The following is a 24,454-nucleotide window of genomic DNA, read 5'->3' as shown; positions in this document are numbered from 1 at the left end:
TTTTTTTTGTATTTTGTGTGTAGTACACTTTCTAAGAAATACAATAGTATTTTAAACTTAATATTTATGTAACTTACAAAATATATGTAATTTTTTGGATAAAAAATGAATAATACAACATTTTACAACTATATTAAATAAAATAATATATATATAATAAGCATATTATTGAAAAGGCATTCATAAAACCATATTATTTAAAATGAGACCATGTAAAGTTTTTCCGATTTTTATAATTTTTCTTTTAAAAATTTTAAATATAATATGCATTAAGTATAATGCCCCCAAAATATATGTGAACTATCAATATAACAATCCTTATCAGAATGGGAAATACAATAAAAATGATAAGTATGGATTCATTGGATTCACGAAAAAGAGTTACCATTTGTTGAATTTAAATAAGAATACAATAAATAAATATAAAGAACAAGTAAAAAAGAGCAACAATTTCAATACTTTATATTTACAAGATCAAGAAAATGGAAGAACAGGATTTAATTATAATTCCTTGAATGCAAACAATGAAAAAATGGAGAATAAGTTAACTCCTAAAGTGTATACGATATTTAGTAAAAAGGCCATAACCAAATTTTTCTGTCTAAGCTCTTTGTGTTTGGGATTATACCCAGCATACAAATACATAATCGATCAAAATTATGATGTGTGGATTTCAGAATATTTTAAAGAAAAAATAGCGCAATTAAATCTTCCACCCAAATTACAACGCTACTTCTTTACAATTTCAATTGATAAATTAAAGTCGTCGCCTTTCTTTCTTTCATCAATTTTGATAGGATCATATTCATTATATATCATTTTAAAGGTTTATATAGAAAAATATAGAGAAGCAAAAAGGATTAAAACATCAATTGACGCTTATAATAAAAATAAAAATGAATACATAAACACAGGCAGGGAATACTCCAATGAAAATTATGATAAAGACAATTTTGGAGACATTGATGAAGATGATGACTATAATGATGACTTTTATTGAACATTTTTAATAATATATGTATGTGAATACTTATTTTTTTGTAAATACTATAAATTATTAAAGTTACCAATATAGTTTTTTAGTAAACTTAACTTCTTCGTTTATAAAATTATTAATAACATCAGAAAACATGTGGGAAAAAAAATGAGACAAAATTGTTGGCTTCAAAAATGAATAATCCTGCTCTATTCGAGAATTTAAATCCGTCTTTTTGTTATCTTAAAAATAAATAATAATGATAATAATCAATTATGCATATTCATATTTTATTATGTATGAGCATTATATATATGTGTGTGCATATATGTTAAAACATTTTTTTGCATGTTAAACAAACCTTTTATTATATCAATTAAATTTTCACTTAATATCTCATCCATTGTCTGTATTGAGGATGCACTTATATTTAAAAGTTGCTTAGTGCATTTACTAATATAATTTTCAATTATACTTTTAAACATTTCCGAAAACATGTTACAGCAAATATCCTCTACAAATATTCAATAAAAATATAAATATTTCATTAAATCATTTATTCATGGTTAAAAACCATAAAAAAATATAAGTAAATGATACAAATAAACGAATAATAATATATTCCAACTTTTGTCATAGATAATTTTGTCCTTGTATTGAATTCTCTTTTCTTTTCGATTTTGAAAACTTAAATCTTCTAATTTATCAAAATCGGGATATTTTCTTTTAAAATAACCTTAATTTAAATATAAGTGTGAAAAAAAATGTGTTGAATCAAACGATGTGGCAATGTATATATGAAAAGATGGTTACTTTTTGATGTATCCTCCAATGTAATGGGTAAGTTAATGTATTTTTTAAAATACAATATCTGTGGGTAAATGTTGGTTTTAATTAAGTTCTCAAAGATATTATCTTCTTTAGTTATATCTTCAAAATTGCATGTAAATATCTTAATATGAATATAAAAATAAAATTTGGAAAATTGTTTGGCTCCCTCGTTAATTATTTCTGGGATATTTTCTTTTCCATCATTGTCTTCTATTAATTAATTAAAAGATGTTTTTTAATTGGTGTAAATACTATTATAAATGATTTTGTAAATTAAAGAATATATTTGTTCTACACTAAATACCATTGTCTACTCCGTACAAGGCCCTTATTGCATTTTGAAGCATGCTGCTGTTAATGTTATCCTAATAAAATTAAATAAGTGCATTCATATATAAATATATTAAAATAATTATATTCATTTGCCCATATTTACAAAGATACTACATTATGAATATATATATATTTCCATTAGCAATAATTACATGTGCATATTTTAGGGTTTGAATATTTTCAATTATTTTTTGGGCATATGAAAAAGTTATATCATCAAATTTTTTGTGCTTATTCCTTTTTGATACTGAACAAATTTTATCATTCATATTTTTTGATTTCATGGTTTCTCGTGTATCCTCATATACTTCTTCTATTTAATAAGGAAAATCCAAATAATGAAGAACATGTAAGAATATATTTTATCAAATTTTAAATGTTTTTTGCCTAAAACAAATTCCATTTTGTTTATATACCAATTTCTGTTTCCAATTTATCATCTATAATTGGTTTTATGCAACTGTTTTCTTTGTTCACAATAGGACAGCTTTCTATATATTTTAATTCAATTTGAATATTTCCTTCTATGTCTAGAAACACGTCACCAAGAATGAAAGTAAACCTTACAATAATCGTTTCCCTTTTTTTGATATACCCTGAATTTATGCAATAATATATATATAATAAATAAAATGTAATAATTAGGAGAAAATATTATTATAGGTATCATTTTCATAGATGTAGTTTGAACCTTTTTGAGGATATATCTTTAAAATGCCCCTTGGGAATGCATTTTTATTGATTATTTTAAATTTTAAGTCTTCAGTGTATGAATAATTCTTTATTATAACGATTCTTTCTATTAAGGATCTAATATTACATCAAAAATATGTACATGTGTATATATATAGGTATCGTTTTTTCGGGGTGGCAAAGAATAATATAATTTATTTTATTGTTTTATTGTTTCCCATTATTTTTATTTACTTTTTCGGGGCACATAATATGGTTATTGAACTTGGCGCAACATAAAATAAATTATTTTTCATATATATATATGAATATGGAGGTATAAAATTTGAACAGAAGGTCTTGATATTTTGATCGGCAATGTTATTAATACATTTATTATTAAATATATTAATATTTTTATACTCATATTTGTATATTTTTTGTGATGTATTATTTATTCTAAGTTCCATTTGTATTTTATCCATTTCCTATATGACAAAAAAATAGGGTATTTGGAAATGTGCATAATATAAGTACTGGGGTATATAAAAGGCAATGTCCCATTTTATTTATATTACTATTTCTTTTTGTAAATGCTTAAAGTGGGATTTTATTATTAAATTTTCTTTAATTATTGATGGAGATAATTGTGAAATCAATATTAAAAGAGAGGTGGATTTTTTTCTTTTAATAACTCCTTTTGGGTTTAAAACTGTAAAATTTTTAGTTGGCTCTATATCATAAAAGATGTCTAATTCACTATCATTGAATAGATCTACATTTGTAATGCATTCATTATTTAAAGGGAACGTACATTCCTTCAAATCCTTAATGGGGTAAAATAAAGGATGGAAATAAAGTATTTTGTAGTGTTACAAAATTTGCCATAGACAATAAATGCATGGAAAAATTTATAAGAATATTACAAATGAGAGAATAATAAACAAACATTTGTAATAGTGAATGAAATTATAAATATAATAATTTTATTTTTTACTTTAAAATTCATAAAATAAATTGGAGGGATATGCGGATGATATGTTAAAGAACACAAATTCAATGGAACAATCTTTCCATTTTCTACTTCAATTATTAATGGCATATTATGAAAACCAATATATTTATGCTTATATAATAAGTTAATTGTTTGTGTTCCTTTTTCTTTTATTGTAAATTGTATAGGATTTATCTTAAGACTATCCAAGCATCTCATAGAATTTCGAAACATATTGTCTATGTATAAAATTTTCCCTAGCTGCATATATAATAAATGTTTATAAAATTTTTTTATTTCGTTAAATAAATAACTATATTTAAATGGTATGAATATAAATGTAAATATATATACATTTATGGTTTTATTATAATTTAACCTGATATTCTTGGTCTTTGGCATACGGGGGTAAAATAGGAAGAATATAATGTTTAATAGTATTTATTTGGATGTTTATAGGAATCTCTAAAGGGTTATATAAAATTAAATCTACAGAAGTTGTTTCATCTAATAAATTATTTCCAATATTAAACTGTATATAATTAAAGTGATTAAATAGTTTTTTCATATTTTCTATCTTCTGGTCTTTTCTGTATTCCATTTCTATTTGTGAAAATGGATCTTTTAAGTATCTAGAGAAAGTTTAAATTGGATATTATATTGAGAAAACATCCACATATAATATACATATATGTGTAAACGAATGAATGTTTCACTAAATCAAGGAAAATAAATGCAAGGTTTTAATATTATTTTGAAAAATACGTGTTAATTTTATCTATGGAGGCCATGTTCCAGAAAACAGATGTTGGTGTTTTAAGATCACTTATATCAATAATTTGAAAATATGGCATAACCACATTTATAATTATATCAACGCTGGATCTGAAATTGATAATATATATATTACATAATTATTATTATTTTGTGAATGTATATACTTTTTGTTTTAAATACATATATTCATCAATGTACACATTTTGTTTTATTTTTTTATCTTTTCTTTATACTTATATTCTGAAAAAAAATATGGATGTATTTATGAATTTCTATATCTTTATGAAAATTATATATATATCATCTTTATTAGTTTATATATTCAATTGCATATATATGTGAATTTGCATATTTACTTACCTCCTACGATGGCAAAAAATCGATAGACAAATATCCCCTTTCGGCTACTATTAAAGCTAACATAAAAATATTTATCGGAGCACGCATTTATTACATTTTCAGTCGTTTTTGTGATTATGTTCTTTTCTGCATCTTTAATTTCTTCCTCATCTTCAAAAAAAAAATTTAACAATTAAATATTAAAAGAATAAAATAATCATTACGAACTAAAATTTCTATTTTAATGGCAAACCAAAAACGTGTTTGTTGTCTATTTGGAAAATCTCTGTTTTTGTTTTAAAATGTATTTTAACAGGATGCTCATTTTTTACTCTGATCTGTAAAAAGTAAATGAAATTAAATAGAAGTGTAGACATCATAAAAATGCAAGTAAAAAAGAAAATACATAAGAATTCATTTTTAATTTTTTTGAGCCACATACTTTGGCATTAAACTGCTTTCCGGGTATTATTGGTTTGCTTTCAATTATTTTTGGATACAACAAGAGAGATGATTTTATTATGGTAGCATTGATTGTAAATTTTTTACAATTTTTGTTTATATAATCTTTCATGTTTTTTTTTAAATATGTAAATTTGTTTTTCATATCTGCATCATTTATATATAATAAATAAGTGAATAATAGGGATATAGATTCGTTTATACTATATTTACAAAAAGCTGAAACCTGGATACTTTTCTTTTCAAATGGTGCCAAGGAAAAAAAGTAAAACTTATATTTATTTTCTTCATTGATAAATGAACTTATTTCATTATTTTCATCTGTGTCTTCATTTTGAAAATCATTTTCATTTTCTAAAAATTTGGAATATTCTTTTTTTTCATCTATATGAATATCAATACTTTTAGACTCTTCTTTAATTAATAAGCATAAAGCGTTCCTCTCAGTCATATTTTCGATTGAAACGTTTTTAGAGCTTTCCGTTTCGGTGCTCACACAAGGTAAATTCTTTGAGGGAAAAAAAATGAAAAATGAAAAAATATGTTTATATATATTAGTTATAATATTGTGAATAAAAAATTATACTACGGTAGCGATTTATGATGTTTTTTTTTACTATATCCGAATTTCCCTTGTTTAATATCACATTATTTATCTCATGAGACACAAAAATTGATATATATTTTTTTTTAATCCCATTTACTAAATAATAAATTTTTATTTCTGACTGATTCATTTCCATTTTTTTTGGAGAAAAAAAAATAATAACATTTAAAAAGTTTTTTTTAGGGACATAATTGATCTGCGGATATACTCTAAAATGGGGGAAAATGAAAAGGATATATATATTCGTGCTTTATACATGTATATATTTATTTATATTTGTTATTTTTTCAGCTTTAACCTTATTCCGTCAATGTCATTTTTAAACGGAGTGAAATCAATTATTTGTACGGTGTCAGTATTATTTTCAAATTTAGCAACCGCATAAGAATTTTCTTCCTCAATTATATTTAAAAAGGGTATATTTTTTGGAAATACAGATAAATTATCTATTATATTTTCGGTTTCACATAAATATTTTGTCTTGAATTGGAAAAATGTAACATACAAAAATAAGGGGGCTAATAATGTTCGGCTGTTACATTTTGTATAATCTTTGTTATTGGATGGAAAGACACAGCATTCGTATATTTCTCTAATATACTTTTCTTTTGAAGCCTTTACATTTTTAACTCTTAAAAAAAGTACGAAAAATGAAATGAATAAAATGGGATCGATAAATTAAAAATTATCGACACATACATATGTATATATTTATGCAAATGTATTAGTGCAAAAAATAATTTGAGTATTCAATTTATTTGAATTTTCAAATGATACTTAAATGTTTGACAACCAAAAGGGGGGAGTTGTGCTTCTATAGGTGTTATTGAAAAAATACTCTGTGCAATTTTGTTGGAGTCCAGCGAATTTAGCCACACGCATGTATATTCGATTGGTGTTTTGTTTATAATTGTTAAACATTTTTCCTCGAATTTTGAAATTTCGAGTTCATTTGGAACTGCAAATACATCTCTTAATGAAAAAATAAGATAATATATGTTCATATTTTCATACATAATAAATGGAAAGATATTAACAATAGGAAATGTACATAAGTTTGGGAAATAATTTTACTTTTCATTTATGCCAATTATTTCATCCAATATTTCGTATGGTGTATCTTGGTATGAATGAAATTCGACTGGGAAATCCCAAATGTCTATATATTCATTTTGTTCATAATATGCATCATATGTTCCCTTTTTATCATATATTAAACTTTTATATCTATATATATGATGTATCGAAAGGGGACACATTTTGTAATTTACAGAAAAGTTGCAAATAACATCTATATAAAAAATTTGTTTATTTAGATGAACTAAAAAATATATTCTTTTGTGTATATTTATAGGATATATACAATTACATTCTAAATTTAATGAATAAAAACTGTTTTTTTTTACAATAATTTTTGTATTTTTTATATGTATAAAATTTCCTGAATTTAAAACTTCAACGTTAAGATCTGTATTTTCATCATTTCTTATAGTTATTTTTTCATGAATATTATCCCCTAATTTTACATTTTCAAAAATATAAAGCATTTTACTGAATTTTAATTGTATATTTATAATTTCACATATTAAAAAAAGCTCAATGCAATAATCGCTACATGCTTTAAATTGAATTATTTCACTGTACTGGTTAACTGGGTTATACCCATCTACAATTAATACAACATTTTCCTGTTCCTTCAATATAAACTTTTCGTTTAAGAAAGTAAAAATTTTATTTTCTTTTTGCTTTTTAGCCTTTTAAAAGTATAAAAAATCGAAATATGGAAAATGTGAGCAAAATATGACCATATAAAATGATAAAAAGACAAAGTGCATAAATTAGTGTAAAGTGTATTTTTTATAGCTATGTATTAATATTTATAGAAACATATATGATGTAAAATAATTTACGGTAATTCTAATCGGGGCATTTGTGAGATTTTTCAAAACTATGGTTTTAGTAACTTTTTGTCCTAAGGTTACTTTTCCAAAGTTAATTATACTTTTATTAAAAATTTCTTTATTTTTATCACATAAAATAAGTATTTGTGGTAATACAGAAACCCAGTTAATTTGTGATTTTTTTTTTATTAAAGCGACTTGGAAATTTTCTTGGTTTAATGATTGAATAATGTAATTTATGCATTTTTCTTCATTTTCATCTGGGTTAATATTTCCATTTGTCTTATCAATATCTTGAAAGTATTTATATTTTTTTTCAAATTGTTTCGGAATTTCAATAATAGAGCATGATATAATTTCTTTATATGTCTGAGGAACCTCCGAATATATTGTTAAATGCACTGTTTTTTTTTCATTAGGCTTTAAAATAAAATATGAGGGTTCTAGTTTAATTTTAAGTTTCTTATCTTTTGATGCATTTTTATGAAACAATTTAACTATTGCATATAATGAACCATCATTTTTTGTTATTAGTTCTTCATTAGTCTTTTGTTTTATAACCATTTCATTAAAATTTAAAATAGATGGTAGAATTACATCAGATTTTAATGGTGTCGCTGTTAATTTTATAGATATTTTTTTATCTTTATCTTTATCATCTATTAATATATTTAATGTTTCAGATATTATTTTAAAATCGTTTAAAGGATTTAAAAAACTTATTGGATACCATTTGTTTAGACCTGGACTAATGTTTTCTACTTCTTGTAATGGGTAAATAAAATATTCGCTACTTTGAAAAATAAATCGAAATCGTATTATATTTTTAGTTGTATTTTTTATATTTATTTTTTTTGTCATTTTTACACCTCCTTCATAGTTATCAAATTCAAGTGCAGGAGTTAATTCGAGCCCATACATCCTGCAACTATCAATTTTTTCATTATTTTCCATTTTAATATCGATAATGTTAATATATATTGTTAAATGGTATGTCTCCTATTGAGATATAGATACAATGAATATATATATATATTCTTATATGGTTTAAGATGTGTTTTGATAAACTACATAAAAAATAAATCGTTCACATCTTAATTCATCTTTTTTATTATACATTTTTTTGTGAAATGTATTTGTAGACACATATGCAAAATGTAATTAAAAAAGAACGACTAAAAAATATGGTTATTCTGAATTTTATATTTTCATTTTTTATATCCCATATTGTGACCGCTGCTTTATAAGAGATTCGCAAAATTGCAATACTATATTTTAGAATTTTTTTTATAAGTAATATTAATGTTCATGTTTATTTTTTCCATTTTAAAAAATTTATATGCGTAAATAATATGCACAGTAAAAAAAATAAATAAATTAATGCATATATAAATAAATAAACTAATGAGTGAGTCGATGGTTTTATTAAAAAAAATTTATAATGCTTAGTGATGCATAAAACTATAAAATTCATAAAATAGTTAACTAAAACAATGTATATGTAATTATTTATAATGCTTAATACTAATATTCACTTTGTTATTATCTCAAAAAATTCACAAGGATAATATATATAAATATGTATGCACATTAAGACAAAGTACGAAAGGATTTATAAAAAAGAAAATAATAAAAGATTAAAAAGTGCATACATTTATACACGATTTTGGATATTATATATGCATATTTAAATTATCAAATGAACAAATTCAAATTAAAATTATGAGAACTTTAACAAAAAAAAGTAAAAATATAAAAGTAATATGGATGTTATATTTTTGCTCCTTTCATTCATCAACAAATATCGGAAATATAGAAAAATATACATTTCTTTTGTGGTATTCGTGGCTCTCTGATGTATTAGACAAAGTCTTTTTTAGTTTCAAAGCATATTCTGCATTCCCCTTTGATAGTAATCCTAAGCAATGTGAATAAGCCTGTAAAGTGTTACACCAATTTTGAATAATTATATCAATAGATATACCTGCCCTTTTTAATAGAACTTGTAAATCCATCATAATAGTTTTTACATGTTCATTTTGCCCTTCTTTTCCTGTAAGATTTATGTTACTTTGTGATATATTTGGTTGATGTATATTTCCATTTTTATTATTCATCATGTTTTTTGTAAAGTGGGTTGTTACTTCATTTAAATCATCAATATGTAGATTTATTGTATTATTATCTTTTAAAGTAAATGATACATAGTTATTTTTAATTTCAATTTTGTCAATAAACATGTTATTTTTCAAAGTTGCAATGAAATCGGGCGCATTTCCATTGCTCATCAAGTTATATATACCAAGCCATTTCTTTGTTAAAGATACTTTTGGTGTGTGTTTTTTGAAAGCTTCAACTACATCATAAGCATATGTATATCTTACTTTATGTGCTTGGGGTAATTCTTCTTCAAATATATTATAAAAATCTAAAATTACATCTAATAAAATATCTTTTATTGTGATATTTACTCCATAGACATCAATTATAAACAATAATTTTCTTGGTTTAGATATATCTATATTTACATATTTTTTATTTTTTACATTTTTATATTTAATAATTTCTGATCTTCCTAAAAATGTAAACATAACTTCCCCATTCGGTGTTATTTCAAATACTCCTTGTTTTGTTTTTGTCTTCATCTCTTTAATTTCTAAAGTATTTACAATTTTCCGAATTATATGCTTATTTTTTTCGCCTAATTCGTTACTATAGCTACTATGATCATTACTATGCCAGTTGCTATTATTGCCTAACCCATCGGGCATCAAATTGCTCATATAACTCGTATTACTTACTATTTCGGATGAATTATTCATTTCTGGGAATATATTTTTTTTTTGTTGAAATAATTCTTTATATACTTCATCCACGATTAGATTTGTATGCTTATCAATGAATTTCGTATCCACATTATTTATATTATTAGTTGCATTGCTATTACTTATATTATGTTTAGTATTTAAACTGAATTCACTATATGTATAGTTTCCGAGGATATCGTTCTTATTTATATAAATATTATTTGAATTGTCACCATTATTGCTACTATTATTGTCATTCATTAAATCCTTTCTATGGTGTCTCATATCCATTTTGCATTTTGTGATAAAAGAATTTTCTTTTTCGCTAAGCAAACTATGATCAATTTTTTCTCTGTTAACAGATTGGGAATCTACACAATCGATATTGTTTTTTTTCAATTTATTTTCATTATCTGATGAGGATAAACTCGATTTTGATAAAATTGATTCACCGGGTGTTGGAATTGTAACTGAGTTATAAAATTCATCATTAAAGCTATCTAGTGAGCATTGTCCAATGTTTCTATTTTCCGTTTCATAATTATATGAATTAATAGAATATGAATTTTCATTATCTAAATTATATGCGTTGCTAAATTTATTTAAAGACACAGAATTTTTTTTTTCTTCCATACGATATTTTAATTCATTTATATTTTTATTTATACATAAATCGTCTTGGCTAGATTCATTAGCATACAAATTTTCCACTCGTGTTTTATTATTTTTAATAAGGTCTCTAATATTTTCCATGGCATTTGGGTTTATATCTATAGAATGTTTATAATTGCAATTGTCATCTTGAGTACTATTTGAAATATTCATTTCGTTTTTTAAATGGTTTTTGTTATCTTTTGAATTTGCTTGATAATTTAAAACATCATCATTCGAATTGGAAATGTTTTCTCGATCTTCATTTAAAATACCATCGAAACTATAATTGCTTTCTCTTTTTAAACTGCTATTAATATTATTTTCATTTGGATTTTTTATTCGATTTAATTTATCATTGTCACCTATATTTTCAAAACAATTTAAAGAATTGTTTATATTATAATTTATGTATTTATTATGGATGATATTTTCAGTTTTAGTATCTATATTGGGATCTCTTTGAATGCCAAATATTTGCTCTGAATTACTCCGTTTCATTAAACGGGCATTATTTATTTGTTTGTTAGAAACTTGCCTAGTATAACTATGCATATGTAACTGTTTAGACTCTTTATTCACGTCATATTTATATTTACCTTTATGATTATATTCTTTATCGTATTTATCATTTTTGTTTTTCTTTATATCTTCATTATTTCTATATGCATCTATATCAGAATAATTCTTCGAGATATATTCCTTTTTATTTTCGTCCTCATGAGTGTCATTACATTTACAAGGATTTTTATCGCTAGAAGTGATTGGAGTTTCTTTGGTATTTAATTCTTCGCAATTGTTTTTATCTGAATCATTTTGTGATATGTACATAGATTCATTATTGTCATTATCATTGTAATCTTCTGAATCTGTATTAAAAGAAAAATTATATTTTTGAGAGCTTTTAGAATTATGCAAAACACACTTTTTATTACTATTACAACTATTTTTTTTATCTTTTTGTGCAGAAAAATTAATAACTTGTGCTTTTTTAAAACAATTTTTACAGCCATTTGCATAATCAGAATCATGAAAGTTGTTTCCAACTTTATTTTTTTGCTTATTTAATGGCATATTATACGATTTTTTTTTTTTTCGTCTCTCTTCTTTAATTTCATTTAAATTGCCTACTATTTCTAAGTTATGGTGTGTATTGGGTTTTATGTTTTTGCTACTACTATCGTTACAATGATTATCTTTACTACGGGTATTTTTACTAGACTTATTTGTTTTACTTCTATCAACTAAACTCAAGTTTAGTCTATTTTTTAACTTTCGACATTTTCTAGATTTATTTGTAGAAACATATGCCAATTCGTTTGCATATTTTACATTTTTTTTACTACAGTATTTTGAATTATGCTTGCAATCATCTGCACTACTATGTGCATCATTGCAAGAAATGTGAATACAATTATTTTGATTTTGTCGACTTTCTGTTAAGTTAATTAAATCAGAATTACTACTATTATTATCATCATGTGTAGTTGTGCTTAATTCATCACTTTCATTCGTAGATTTGTGAGGAGAAGAAAATGTATCTGAATTATTCAGAATAGATTCTTTGATATTTTTTACAGGATTAGATACCTTAAAAGCTTCATTTATAAAATTATTAATATTATAATTGTTTACTTGCATAATATCATCTTTATATTGGTTTAGATTTTGTTTATTAATATTTTGCAAGCATTGTATATATTCCTTTAAATTGTCTTTTACTATATTTATTAGTAACTCTTTAAATTTTTCTATATTTTTAATATAAGAAAAATTTACATAATTTTCATTTTCATGCATAAAATTGGCTTTATCATATGCATATTTGTTGTCTATAGTTCTATAATTAAAATAGTTATGCCTATTATATTTGCCTACATTATTGCATATACCATCATATGTATTGTTGCTTCTAAAGTCAAGGGGATACACACTATCGTGGTTACTAATTTTGTTTAAGATATTTATATTTTCATTATTATTAAAAATGTTATTATTGTTATATACTAATCTATTATGTACAAGATTATCTATTATGTTTGTGCTTCTTCTAATATTCTGCATTGTGTTATAATGCTTACTATGAGCATGCTCTAAAGCGTTTCTATGCATATCTGAATCATTTAAATTATTCTTTCCATGTACATATATTTTTCTATTTTCGTCTATATGTATACGATTATTAAAAATATTATTAGTTACATTATCTTCATTTCTTACCTTATTAATTTTTATATAATTTTTAACTATGTCATTTTTTTTCTCTCTCCTTAAATCAAAATGACTCATACTTCTATCTAAAGCACTTTTATCTACAATATTATTATTGTTATAGTTGAATATACCTGTTAACTTTTGGAGGGTATTACTTTGATAATTTTGTCTTGATGGAAAAATTATTTTATTATCACTATCACCACAATAAAAGGATAGTCCATCTAATTTTTCATAAAGGATTTTATTTCTTGTAAAATTATAATTATTATCATTGTTACTATTATTATCTGTGTTATATTCTATTTTTCTTTCGTTTTCATATGGGTTATTAAAATTGTTTCCATTATAACTTTTACTAGTACTGTGTAAAAAAGAAATATCTGGAACTTTAAGGGGTTTTACTTTAAAAATGGTTTGATTACTATCCAGAGTTAGAAATGTTTTGTAATCATCAATATCGTTTTCATTTCCATTATCACTGGAAATTAATTTATGTAAAGGTATTCCACTATTTCCTGTATTTATATTAGCATTATTATTATGCAAATTACTATAATAATTATTATTATTTTCTCTATATGTATTATTTTGATTATTGAAGATGCAATCGTTTTTTCCATTATAATCACACCGTACCCCCTTTTCATCATTCCTATTATTGTTATCCTTACTTGTGCTATTGTATTGATCGATCATTTGTTTAGGAATGTTTGTAAAATTTTGTTCGGATATGTGTTCTTTTATATCAATTTGTTCAAAATTATGACTTGACAAACTTAAATTTAAAGAATTATTTGATAAAATCATTTCTCTAATTTGCTTTCTTCTATTTACAGCATCTTGCAAATTTTTATTTGTATTGAATTCGTTATCATTATTTGTAAAATATTTAGACATGTTTTCCTTACTTAAGAAACAATCAGTAGTATATGGTGGATATATATTATCACTTGTATCTTTTGTTATAACTTCTTTTTGTATATCTTGATTAACTTCTGAAATTTTTTCTTTACTTATGTAAGGTATATTTTTTACTGTATTCTGTTTTACCAAATATTCATTTTCGGTGGGGGTAGTGTATGTACAGTTTTCATTATATTGAATATTTTCATTTTTTTTATTTTGATTTCCCTCTTCAATATTTTGTCCTATTATATTACGGCTTTGTGAAGATACATCATCAATGTTTATATTGCTAGGGTTAACAAAATTTTGCATTTTTGCATTCTTTGCTTATGTAATATGTTTTTATCATGTATTTGTGTATCTGCGTATATACATATAATACAAATTGAATTCATTAAAAAAATTTACATATCTTTTACTTAATTATACATTTGTTTATTCCCTTTTTACACTTAAATTTTTTATTTTATATGGGCATAAATACAAAGTTCGAGAAATTTCATAAATTGTAAAAACGAGGAATTATAAAAGACCCTTTTCACCTCGATAAATTATTATTCGCAACTTTTACAATTTTCATATAATTCTCTTAATATTTATAACTTAAAAAAAAATATATATTATGATAAAATAAATTTAAAAGTTTTTTTTGCGATTTCCTTAATTTTTTTTACATTATTTTATTATTTCACAAAAATGTATTATACATAATTTTGATGCAAATGACAAATACATGAAAAAAATTAAAATAATCAAATATATGAAAATAACGAAAAAAGAAGAAAAGGTAATTAAAGACAAAGATACAAGCATTAAGTATATATTCACTTTGTGCTTTTAATCATATTATACCAATGTTTTAGAAATGTATTTTCCAGGTATAACTTAATTTACTTCTTCATCGAATGTCGATGTTGAATTTTTGCTAAATGATTTATGATATTTATGGGCACCCTCCTAAAAAAGAAAATGAGCAAAATTATTATTTGGGGGCTATTTTGTTAAGACGTCTTTATCATTTGCTATAATCTTATTTATTTTTTTAACTTCGTATATACGAGAATACACACTTTTAAAAAGTATATATATGCATACAATAACACAAGTAAAGCAAAAGCATACCCTTAATTTTGCCAGTTGCAATGTAAAAATGATTTGTCTTTGGGTATCCTCAATTTTGGAATGTTTATTTACAACAGTCGTGTTCAAATAATCTTGTAATTTCTGTATTAAAAAATTTTAAATAACATAATACATGAACATATATATAAGATATACATTGGGTGAAATATATTTTTTTATCTTGTTTCAAAGTATTACATTCAGCCTTTTGGAATTATTTTTTTTTGTTAAAAATACACTAAAATTCGGTTCCCTAAAAGGTATAAAAATATAAATGTGTCTGATTAATATGTCTATGAATCGAATTAGTTTTTAATGTATTAATTCGTTTAGAAATGATATGCTATATATTTATTTTATAAAATCTGATATTACTTTCCATTAAAGGGAACACATATATACGACTTAATCGTATAAGAATCGCATAACTCAATAAAACAGTAGGCGTATATATTATCTTTCCCAGACATCTGCAAATAACATAATATATAATGTAGAATAAATGTTATGTCAATAATTTAACAAAATATAATATGACTTTATATATCCACATAACTATAAAATACGTATAATAATAATGAAATGAAGCAATAGATACTATTTTCATGAAAATAAATAAAATATTGAATTTATGTAATAATTAAAACAAATTAAAAATAATAATTTTACATTTTTATTTTCCTTTTCATTTTTCAAATATGATTCTTCAGTTATGATTTCAAAAGTTGATATTTGTTGCAGCGAAACTGACTGAATTTTTTTTAAGGCTTCCAAATGTCTTTCAACAGAAAATGAGGGAAATGTATTAGGGTGAGATCTGTATTGATAAAATAAATAAGAAAACAAATAAATAGATGAATGAAGGAATAAGTTAGTTCAAATCTGTATATATAAAAAATAAATATGAGTTAAGGAAATATATTAATACAAGATTTAAATTGTATATTACTTGTAATGGTTCAGTTGCCACATATCCCACATCCTAAATAAAACTGAAAATTAAAAAAAAATAAAATAAAATGGTATACACACAGTATATTCATATGATGTATATATATAGTAGTGCATCTGATGATATGGGAATAAATAATTTCTGAAATATATTTTGTTTTTAATTTTACTTCGTGTAAATAATTTCGAGAATAAAAGAGATAAGTCCAAGCTTCTATCCAAATGCCAGTTATATATTTCTGACAATTTTCTTTTATTATTTTTATCATTTTTATCATTTTTTGACTTCTCATGGTTATTAGTATTTTTATTGGAAGAACTAGAGGATTCTCCTTTTTTCTCTGATCCTGTATTTTTTGTTTTTTCATTGGAAGTATTTATATTATTCATTTTTCTTTCACCCAGAGCGTTCACCCAAAAAAAAGGAAATCCATATTTAAAGTTATGAAAATCGTTTATATTGTTAGAAAATAAAATTAAATGATCATGATCGTTATATATATCTGATAAATATTTATGTCCATTCATTAATCCTATAAATTCAATAGGATCGATTTTTGCTACTAAACAGTCTGCATCATATAAGTGGAATATATTTATTTTCACATTAAAATAATTAAGATATGTTGGATCGGGTAAAATTGAAACATCAAAATTATCTTTGGCATGAAAATTTATTGTTATATATTTCATATGAACAAGGTCTTTCTTAGCCAATATATTTTCATTGGCATCATCTGGCATCGTTCTAAGATTTTGTATAACATTATATTTCACATATGTAAAAATTTCATTGTAATTTTTAGATTCTTTAAAGTCAAACATAAAATTAAGTGTGTTTTTATTATTTGAAATTGGTATATCATTGGTATTTAATTCATTTTGTGCATTAATAAGTTTAGAGTATATAGTTAACAAATATTCTGATCCACCTTTATCTAAAAAGTTATATTTGTCTAATAAACATTTAATATCTTCTTTAAATAATGATAATTTATTAGAAGATGCAACTTTTCTTTTATTTTGTTTGTTAAATTCATTAGTATATTCTTTACTTGTTGTTATTAAGGCTTTTAATTCGTCTTTTGCTTTAACACGTTCACTAATCTCTTCCTCTATGCATTTCAGAGTATAAAGATACGAAAGTTTTTGTTTTGAAAGTGTTTTGTCTTTATTTTTTGGATCTTTTAAAAAATTATTAATATGTAACAATTTTTTTTGTAAAAAAAACTCTTTTAAATCCTCATAATTTGTAGTTTGGAAATTAAGTAAATTTCCAATTATTTGTTCATAGTTAGATTTTTCGACAGCTTCTTCATCTAATATTAGAGAAATGAAGTTGTTGTTTTCTTTTAATAAATTACAAAATTGTCTCATAGAAAATAAATACATTTCAATAAATCTATATGTCATTTTTATATTCATTATATTATTTAAAATTTTTCTCTTTTTCTCCATTTTTATTTCATCATGTGTTTTATCATCTATCTTTAAATCTTCGTTATTCGTAATACTTGTAATCATATTATTATTTTCATCGACGATTTCTTTGATCAAATTTTCATTCTCTATATAATATGTTTTTAACATTTTTAATTGATATTCACATTCTTTCCAGTAAGAATTAAAATGTTTCCTTATTTTTTTAATATATAACTTTAGGTTATTTTTATTATCTTTTAAAATCACATTATTGAATTCATTGTATATGTTTAATTCAAGTCCATTTGTATAACTATTTTCTTCTGTTTTTTGTTTTTTATGACATAATTTTCCTTCATCATCGTCTTCATTATGTTCATTATCAAGTATCCTTTTATTATTCGTTTTTACTTTATCATTTTCATTCGATTCATCGATACCATTTTTTTTTGAATTTATGGCATGATCACCATTTGTCCCTTCATTCGACGGTACTTTTTCTTCCCCTTTTTGATTGGGTTTGATATACTTAGATTCAAAGGACTTCTTTAAATTTCTGATGCTTTCCATTTTTTACAAAAAAGTTTATCAAAACATGTATATAAATGTGTAAGTAAATAAATGCAGGTATGTAATTATTTATCAACCTATTTATTTGTATACATTATTTACCATATCATACTATTATATGTAATAAATTTATTTATATATATACTATAGTTAAATATATAATGATTTTTAGGGTCTAGTATGTATGAATATATTACTACATTTACATAAGTTATTATTGCTCTATATATTTCCTTTTATTTTATAAGAAATGTCGTTAGATAGTAAATTATAAAAAGAAGGAAACATACACATTCTGTTAGTATTCATCATTGTATTTTGTGTATATGTAAATATATATGTATACACATAATTATTATATATTAGCTGTATTTTATCTCCTTTGTTTCATTTTTCTGGAAAATATATATTTTTATGTGAATATTTAAATAGCAAAACCATGAAAAAGGAATGTTATGCTAAAATCATCGAAATATTATTTACTACGGTTTTAATATTTCGTTGTAAATAGTATATTTACATAATTACGTATATAATTTTTATATTGAGTTTCAAACAATTATATATGAATTTATCTTGTATAAATGTATTTTGAAAAATACGCTATCGAAATGGTAATATATAATATATTCATAACGTACATAATATATAATTTTAAAAATTGTTGGAAAAACTAGCTTACAAAAATAATAATTCCCACATTTATATAAAATAATTCATTTATGTATAATGAAGGATTAAATAAATGATATATTCATTGTATTGATTTATTCCTAAAATATATTTGAAGTATATAACCATTTATGCATATTAAGCCTTTTTAATATTACTAGCGATAATACTTTATAAATGAAAAATTATATTCATAAAAAATATAATAATAAACCATTAGTTATCTATTTTCAGTATAGTGTTTTTATTTATTTTGTCAAACAATTGGTTATTAAAAATTTATATACTATGTACATATTTTTTTAATCTAATGACAATTGTATACAATATTAAGTTAAAGAAGTGAATTTAGGTAATTATATATATAGATGAAAACAAAATATGGAAACACTCAAATTGTATACTTAACAGGTGTTATACATTAATAAAAATAATAATAAATATAACAGCGCGAATACAAATATACTATAAAAGTATTTGTTTATATCTACAACGTATGCAATTAAATGTGTATTGATGAACTGATCAAACTTAAGTAACGAATAACGAAAACATAGATAAAGAAAATGAATCTTGTGCTCGTTTATTGTGTTTTGTTACAGTTGTAACAACATATGTAATATATCCTTTTACATATTTCTCGACAAAAAAAATAAAATCGTGAGTAAATTATTGACCATTCAGTGAAAAAAACGTGGTTATTTGATAATATAAATATAAATAGCTTTTATAAAAATAAAACAACATATTGTTTTCTAACTTCATATACACATATTTTGTCATTTGATTATAATTATGGCTTTGGAAATAAAGTGGATAAAATTTTTTCATCATAATATTTTTCTCATTCTTTTTTATAGCTTCACAAATTAAGGCATGGTACATATATATTATTGAATTATATATTTTTGCACTCGTATGACTATCGTGCATATATATATTTAAAATAGTTTCTGGATACGCATTATTTCCAAGAAGTTTGTAAAAATATATATAATTTTTAATATTTATATGCATAAGTGAATAAAAATCATTTAGACAATCCTTATTAACATTAAAATAATTTAAAAAGGATGACAAATCAGATATATCATTGCATTCCTGAGATGAAGGTATTTTTTCTAACAATTCGATATGTTTTAAATTTTCATTTTGCATGTTAACATTATCATTAATGAATAGGTTGTTTATAACGACATAGCTTTCTTGTTCTTTATCCCTTAAAAAAAGGTCAAGTTTATCCATTCCCTTTTCATAATTAATACCACACACGACAACAGATACTTTTCCATTACTAATAATGCATGATGCTAATAAAATATCATCATTTTCATCGTTTATTTCTATTGTATTTTGAATGAAATTTAATACACTGTTATCTTCACTTGCTAATATAACTTTTCCATTTCGTAAATTTAAAAAATTAAAAAAACGTGCCATAAATGCGTTAAAATTTGAAACATCTTCATATTCTTTATTATAAGATTTATATATTGGGATTATCCCAACGATATATTTTTGAGTGGCAAAATTCGCAACATAATATTTACCAAAATTATTTGTGATATCGGATATTATATGAATTGTGGATTTGGATACTAAATTGGTAGAGCCATCATATTTTTTTGATGTTATATTGCTTCTGTCATTTTGATTTTTATAAAATGAAACACACATTTTTAATAATAATATCGAAATTATGCCTATATAAACATATCCAAATGATCCAGACATTATTTCTTGTATATATTCCCCCTTTTATTAAATGAATTTTTATGTTTATTGGTTATTTCGTGTATATAGTATTAATACCATATGTGGACGGATATATATGCGAAAAACAATAAATAGAACAATATATATATTTTTAATTATAACATTGTTAAAAAAACAAAAAAAAGTAGCAATATATAATAAGGTTCTAAATTTTTCATAAAAACGAAAAAAAAAATTAATTTTTCTATATAAAATAATTTCCACATATGTATATATTTGTATGTTTTATTTATGTATATTTTGTTTATCATCAAAATGAAGTATAAATGGTGAATAAAAATTATTTTTTATTATAAGTAAAAAATACTTTTCCTGAAATAGTGCTTTACCCTATAAAAATTGTTTGTTCGGAATGCATTTATTACCCTTCATATATTATTAAACTATAGCCATTGAAATAGCTTGTATTTTTTTTTTTATTGTAACCTAAATAAAATAACTTTTATTTACCCTGACAAATTACATAATAAACAAAATAAAACAAAAATATATACGAGATTTAGTAATTATATGATTTTCCACAATATTTTTGTTACATATTTTTATAATTTTGTTGTTATATAACAACCATTTTTATATATAAAAGAATGTTAACTTTGATTGTCAAGTTTATTATACAAAAAAATACAAATTTATAGTATATACTAAATTTGCAAAATTATTTGTATGTTCATATAATGCATTAAACAATTGTTATTTACTATAAAAAAATAATGAAATATTTTGTGATGCCTTTTTAAAAATATAAAATTTTAATTTTAAATAATTCTACAAAATGGCAACAAAAGACCAATACATCGGGTATGAACTTATGTTACAACACCAGAATTTTGAAATATTTGGGATGTGCATATCTATATATTGTATGTATATAATTTGTTTGCCTTATCACTTAACATAAAATAAAATCTTTGATGTTGTTTTTATAATATACAGATTTTGTTTCCATAAAAGTAAAATAAATCAGATTGATAAAATTGATCATAATATAACAGCAGAGGAATTTTATTTGAATTATATATTAAAAAGAAAACCATGCATATTAAAAAGGTGTGTATATTTCATTTGTTGTTTATTTATATTATTATTGTTTCTGTTAATATATGTTGATTGGGTTGTTAAAATATCTGTTTTAAATAAATTATTCTTTGATTTAAGTATGTTTTTTCTTTAATAATTTTTTAGTGAGCATGTAATTAAAAATAAATTGAACATAGATATTAACTTCATGAAGAATAATATGGAAAATGTAAATGTTCAATTAGAACAAAAAATATCAAACTCTTTTGGAACAGGGGAAAAAGTCGAAATGAAATTTCATGATTTCTTATCATTATTGGAAGAAGGAAATACTAATTATTATTTAAATACCCAATATATAAAAGAAAATGCATATCACCCATCTGATTTATGTAACTCGATTACTCAACAAATGATAAATTATCTCCCAAAGGAATTAGACATTATGGGGTAATTAAATTTTAATTCATCCAAATTTCCCATATTTTTCTTTATATTTCGGTCATCTTTGTCTTTTTCCTTTTTTTTTATATTAATTTTTTAGTAACTTGGAAATATATCAGTATAATATTTGGCTAGGAAATAATGATGATAAAAATTTAAAAACATTTTTGCATCATGATTATCATGATAATATATATGTTTTACTAGAAGGTTATACATTTTTTCAATATGTACAAATTTTTATTCATTAAATAGCTATAATAATTTATTTTATTTTGTAAATTTTCTATGTATAATTATTTTAGGGAAAAAAATCTTTAGGATATATAGCCCACATTTTGCTCATTTATTAAAAACAAATGGTATTATTATTTTTTCATTTTTATGTACAATAAAAATATATATTCCATATTAATTTGTAGGAAGCTCTACAATATAAATTATTATATTGAATTTTTTTGTCTATAGGAAACATATCCCGTATTCATAATAATGGTTTAATTGCATACTCGCCATTTATTAGAAGTGATGGTAAACACAACAAATATATAAATTCAAACTAAATATAAAATAAGCATGAAAGAATATATAATATGAAGATATACCTATTTCACATATTATTTCAGGATCAAATTATTTAGATGTATACAAAAAAAAAGTGGATAATATATATTACGATATTAATTTAATGGAAATGTATTTAAATAGAAAGGGTAATAAATAATAATATTTTATATAACTCTTCACCAGTATATACCATTTATATTTCTATAAGTTAGGGATATATATTTTTTTTTGTATAACACCTTTAGACAAGCTTCTGGACGATGAAATAATTGAAAATTCTATAGATAAAGCGGAGCAGAAGTAATTCAGATAAATATATACACATATAAAACTAAGAAAATGTATTAACAACATTATATGCATGATGATTTTTTATTTATATAGATTAAATGCATTAGAAGATAATATTTTAAGCTACAGAATTCGTAAATCAAAATTCCGGCATAAAGAAAGCGCGAGAAACGATATACCAAATCATTTTTGTCTTATTAATACATCAGACAGAACATCTGGTTATTATATATTTATTTTTTTATTTATTCATATTTTATTTTATATTAAACCAAAAAACAATAATACACATTTTTTTAATGCTTTTGCTTTCTTAAATTTTTAGATGATTGTATCTTTGATGATACCACCGAAATAGAAAACAAATATATTGAGATATGCATAAATAAAGGAGACATACGTAAGATAAAATATGAATATATATTATTCATAATATGACATTTCATATAATAATACATAATGAATCATATTTTTTAATTTTTTTAACAGTGTATTTGCCATGTGGATGGTTTCACGAAGTTAAATCCTTTTCAAATGAGAAATGTAACACAATTTTCAAGCCTACATAAAAATATTATATATTAATACACATGTTTTATATATATTCTATAAATGTATACACCTTTAATTTCTAGTGAAATATACACTAATAAATTTTGTTCATATTTATTTAGACCATTTAGCATTTAATTATTGGTATTACCCACCTTACATAAAAATGACGAATTCGCTAGAAATGCAAAACAGGTTTCTCCATCCTTATGTAGATAGGCATTTAACTGAACGAAATAAAATTTTATATAAAAAGGTATAAATATTAAAAGTATAAATTATGTTTTAATCTGCTTTTATTATTTTATTGCGATATAGAAATGATAATTTTTTTTTCAATATCAGATTGGGATCATTAAAATAGAAAAAAAACAGGATATCATAAATATTTTATCGTATTACAGTAATATGATTATAAAAAAAAAGAAACGGCCAAAAAGGGTAAATATAAACAGATTTACACATCGAAGAAGGCCAAGGGCCCTTAATTTTCTTTTTTAAAGCAGAAATATGCATAATTTTTATATGTTTTTTTCATATTGTAAAAAATTATATTAAAAATAAATGTAAAAATTTGTTTCTCATATGGATCAA

At 22.7% G+C, this 24,454-nt stretch overlaps 6 protein-coding genes across 6 annotated transcripts; 2 read left to right on the top strand and 4 right to left on the bottom strand.

Moving 5' to 3' along the window:
* Nucleotides 1–202: 202 nt before the first annotated feature.
* Nucleotides 203–1,000, top strand: PVVCY_0902070 (conserved Plasmodium protein, unknown function; the record flags this gene model as incomplete). The annotated part of the gene is made up of 1 exon (XM_008626547.1): nt 203–1,000. The coding sequence occupies one exon, from the start codon at nt 203–205 to the stop codon at nt 998–1,000; it is 798 nt and encodes a 265-aa protein (XP_008624769.1).
* A 63-nt stretch (nt 1,001–1,063) lies between these two features.
* PVVCY_0902060 (conserved Plasmodium protein, unknown function) lies at nt 1,064–8,846 on the bottom strand (the record flags this gene model as incomplete). Its single annotated transcript, XM_037634334.1, has 21 exons — nt 1,064–1,218; nt 1,338–1,490; nt 1,605–1,712; nt 1,790–2,017; nt 2,112–2,172; nt 2,293–2,453; nt 2,557–2,670; nt 2,832–2,950; nt 3,068–3,300; nt 3,391–3,639; nt 3,810–4,067; nt 4,186–4,438; nt 4,572–4,691; nt 4,940–5,093; nt 5,176–5,260; nt 5,365–5,892; nt 6,002–6,200; nt 6,290–6,622; nt 6,769–6,963; nt 7,066–7,745; nt 7,902–8,846. 21 exons carry the CDS (start codon nt 8,844–8,846, stop codon nt 1,064–1,066), a joined length of 5,331 nt encoding a protein of 1,776 aa, XP_037490443.1.
* An 833-nt stretch (nt 8,847–9,679) lies between these two features.
* PVVCY_0902050 (conserved Plasmodium protein, unknown function) lies at nt 9,680–14,785 on the bottom strand (the record flags this gene model as incomplete). The annotated part of the gene is made up of 1 exon (XM_008626545.1): nt 9,680–14,785. One exon carries the CDS (start codon nt 14,783–14,785, stop codon nt 9,680–9,682), a length of 5,106 nt encoding a protein of 1,701 aa, XP_008624767.1.
* A 573-nt stretch (nt 14,786–15,358) lies between these two features.
* Nucleotides 15,359–18,538, bottom strand: PVVCY_0902040 (conserved Plasmodium protein, unknown function; the record flags this gene model as incomplete). Its single annotated transcript, XM_008626544.1, has 7 exons — nt 15,359–15,430; nt 15,596–15,697; nt 15,794–15,848; nt 15,971–16,065; nt 16,265–16,412; nt 16,545–16,587; nt 16,717–18,538. The coding sequence occupies 7 exons, from the start codon at nt 18,536–18,538 to the stop codon at nt 15,359–15,361; spliced, it is 2,337 nt and encodes a 778-aa protein (XP_008624766.1).
* Nucleotides 18,539–19,879: 1,341 nt separating this feature from the next.
* On the bottom strand, nt 19,880–20,944 carry PVVCY_0902030 (conserved Plasmodium protein, unknown function; the record flags this gene model as incomplete). Its single annotated transcript, XM_008626543.1, has 1 exon — nt 19,880–20,944. The coding sequence occupies one exon, from the start codon at nt 20,942–20,944 to the stop codon at nt 19,880–19,882; it is 1,065 nt and encodes a 354-aa protein (XP_008624765.1).
* An 817-nt stretch (nt 20,945–21,761) lies between these two features.
* PVVCY_0902020 (cupin-like protein, putative) lies at nt 21,762–24,361 on the top strand (the record flags this gene model as incomplete). The annotated part of the gene is made up of 13 exons (XM_008626542.2): nt 21,762–21,787; nt 21,923–22,036; nt 22,172–22,456; nt 22,551–22,660; nt 22,756–22,812; nt 22,919–22,981; nt 23,077–23,163; nt 23,263–23,317; nt 23,402–23,529; nt 23,634–23,708; nt 23,798–23,851; nt 23,983–24,116; nt 24,206–24,361. 13 exons carry the CDS (start codon nt 21,762–21,764, stop codon nt 24,359–24,361), a joined length of 1,344 nt encoding a protein of 447 aa, XP_008624764.2.
* Between the last annotated feature and the right edge of the window lie 93 nt (nt 24,362–24,454).

The sequence above is a fragment of the Plasmodium vinckei genome, assembly GCF_900681995.1.
Source record: "Plasmodium vinckei vinckei genome assembly, chromosome: PVVCY_09".
Taxonomy (NCBI): domain Eukaryota; phylum Apicomplexa; class Aconoidasida; order Haemosporida; family Plasmodiidae; genus Plasmodium; species Plasmodium vinckei.
Note: the sequence above shows the minus strand (reverse complement) of the source record. Positions and strands in the feature narration are given on the sequence as shown.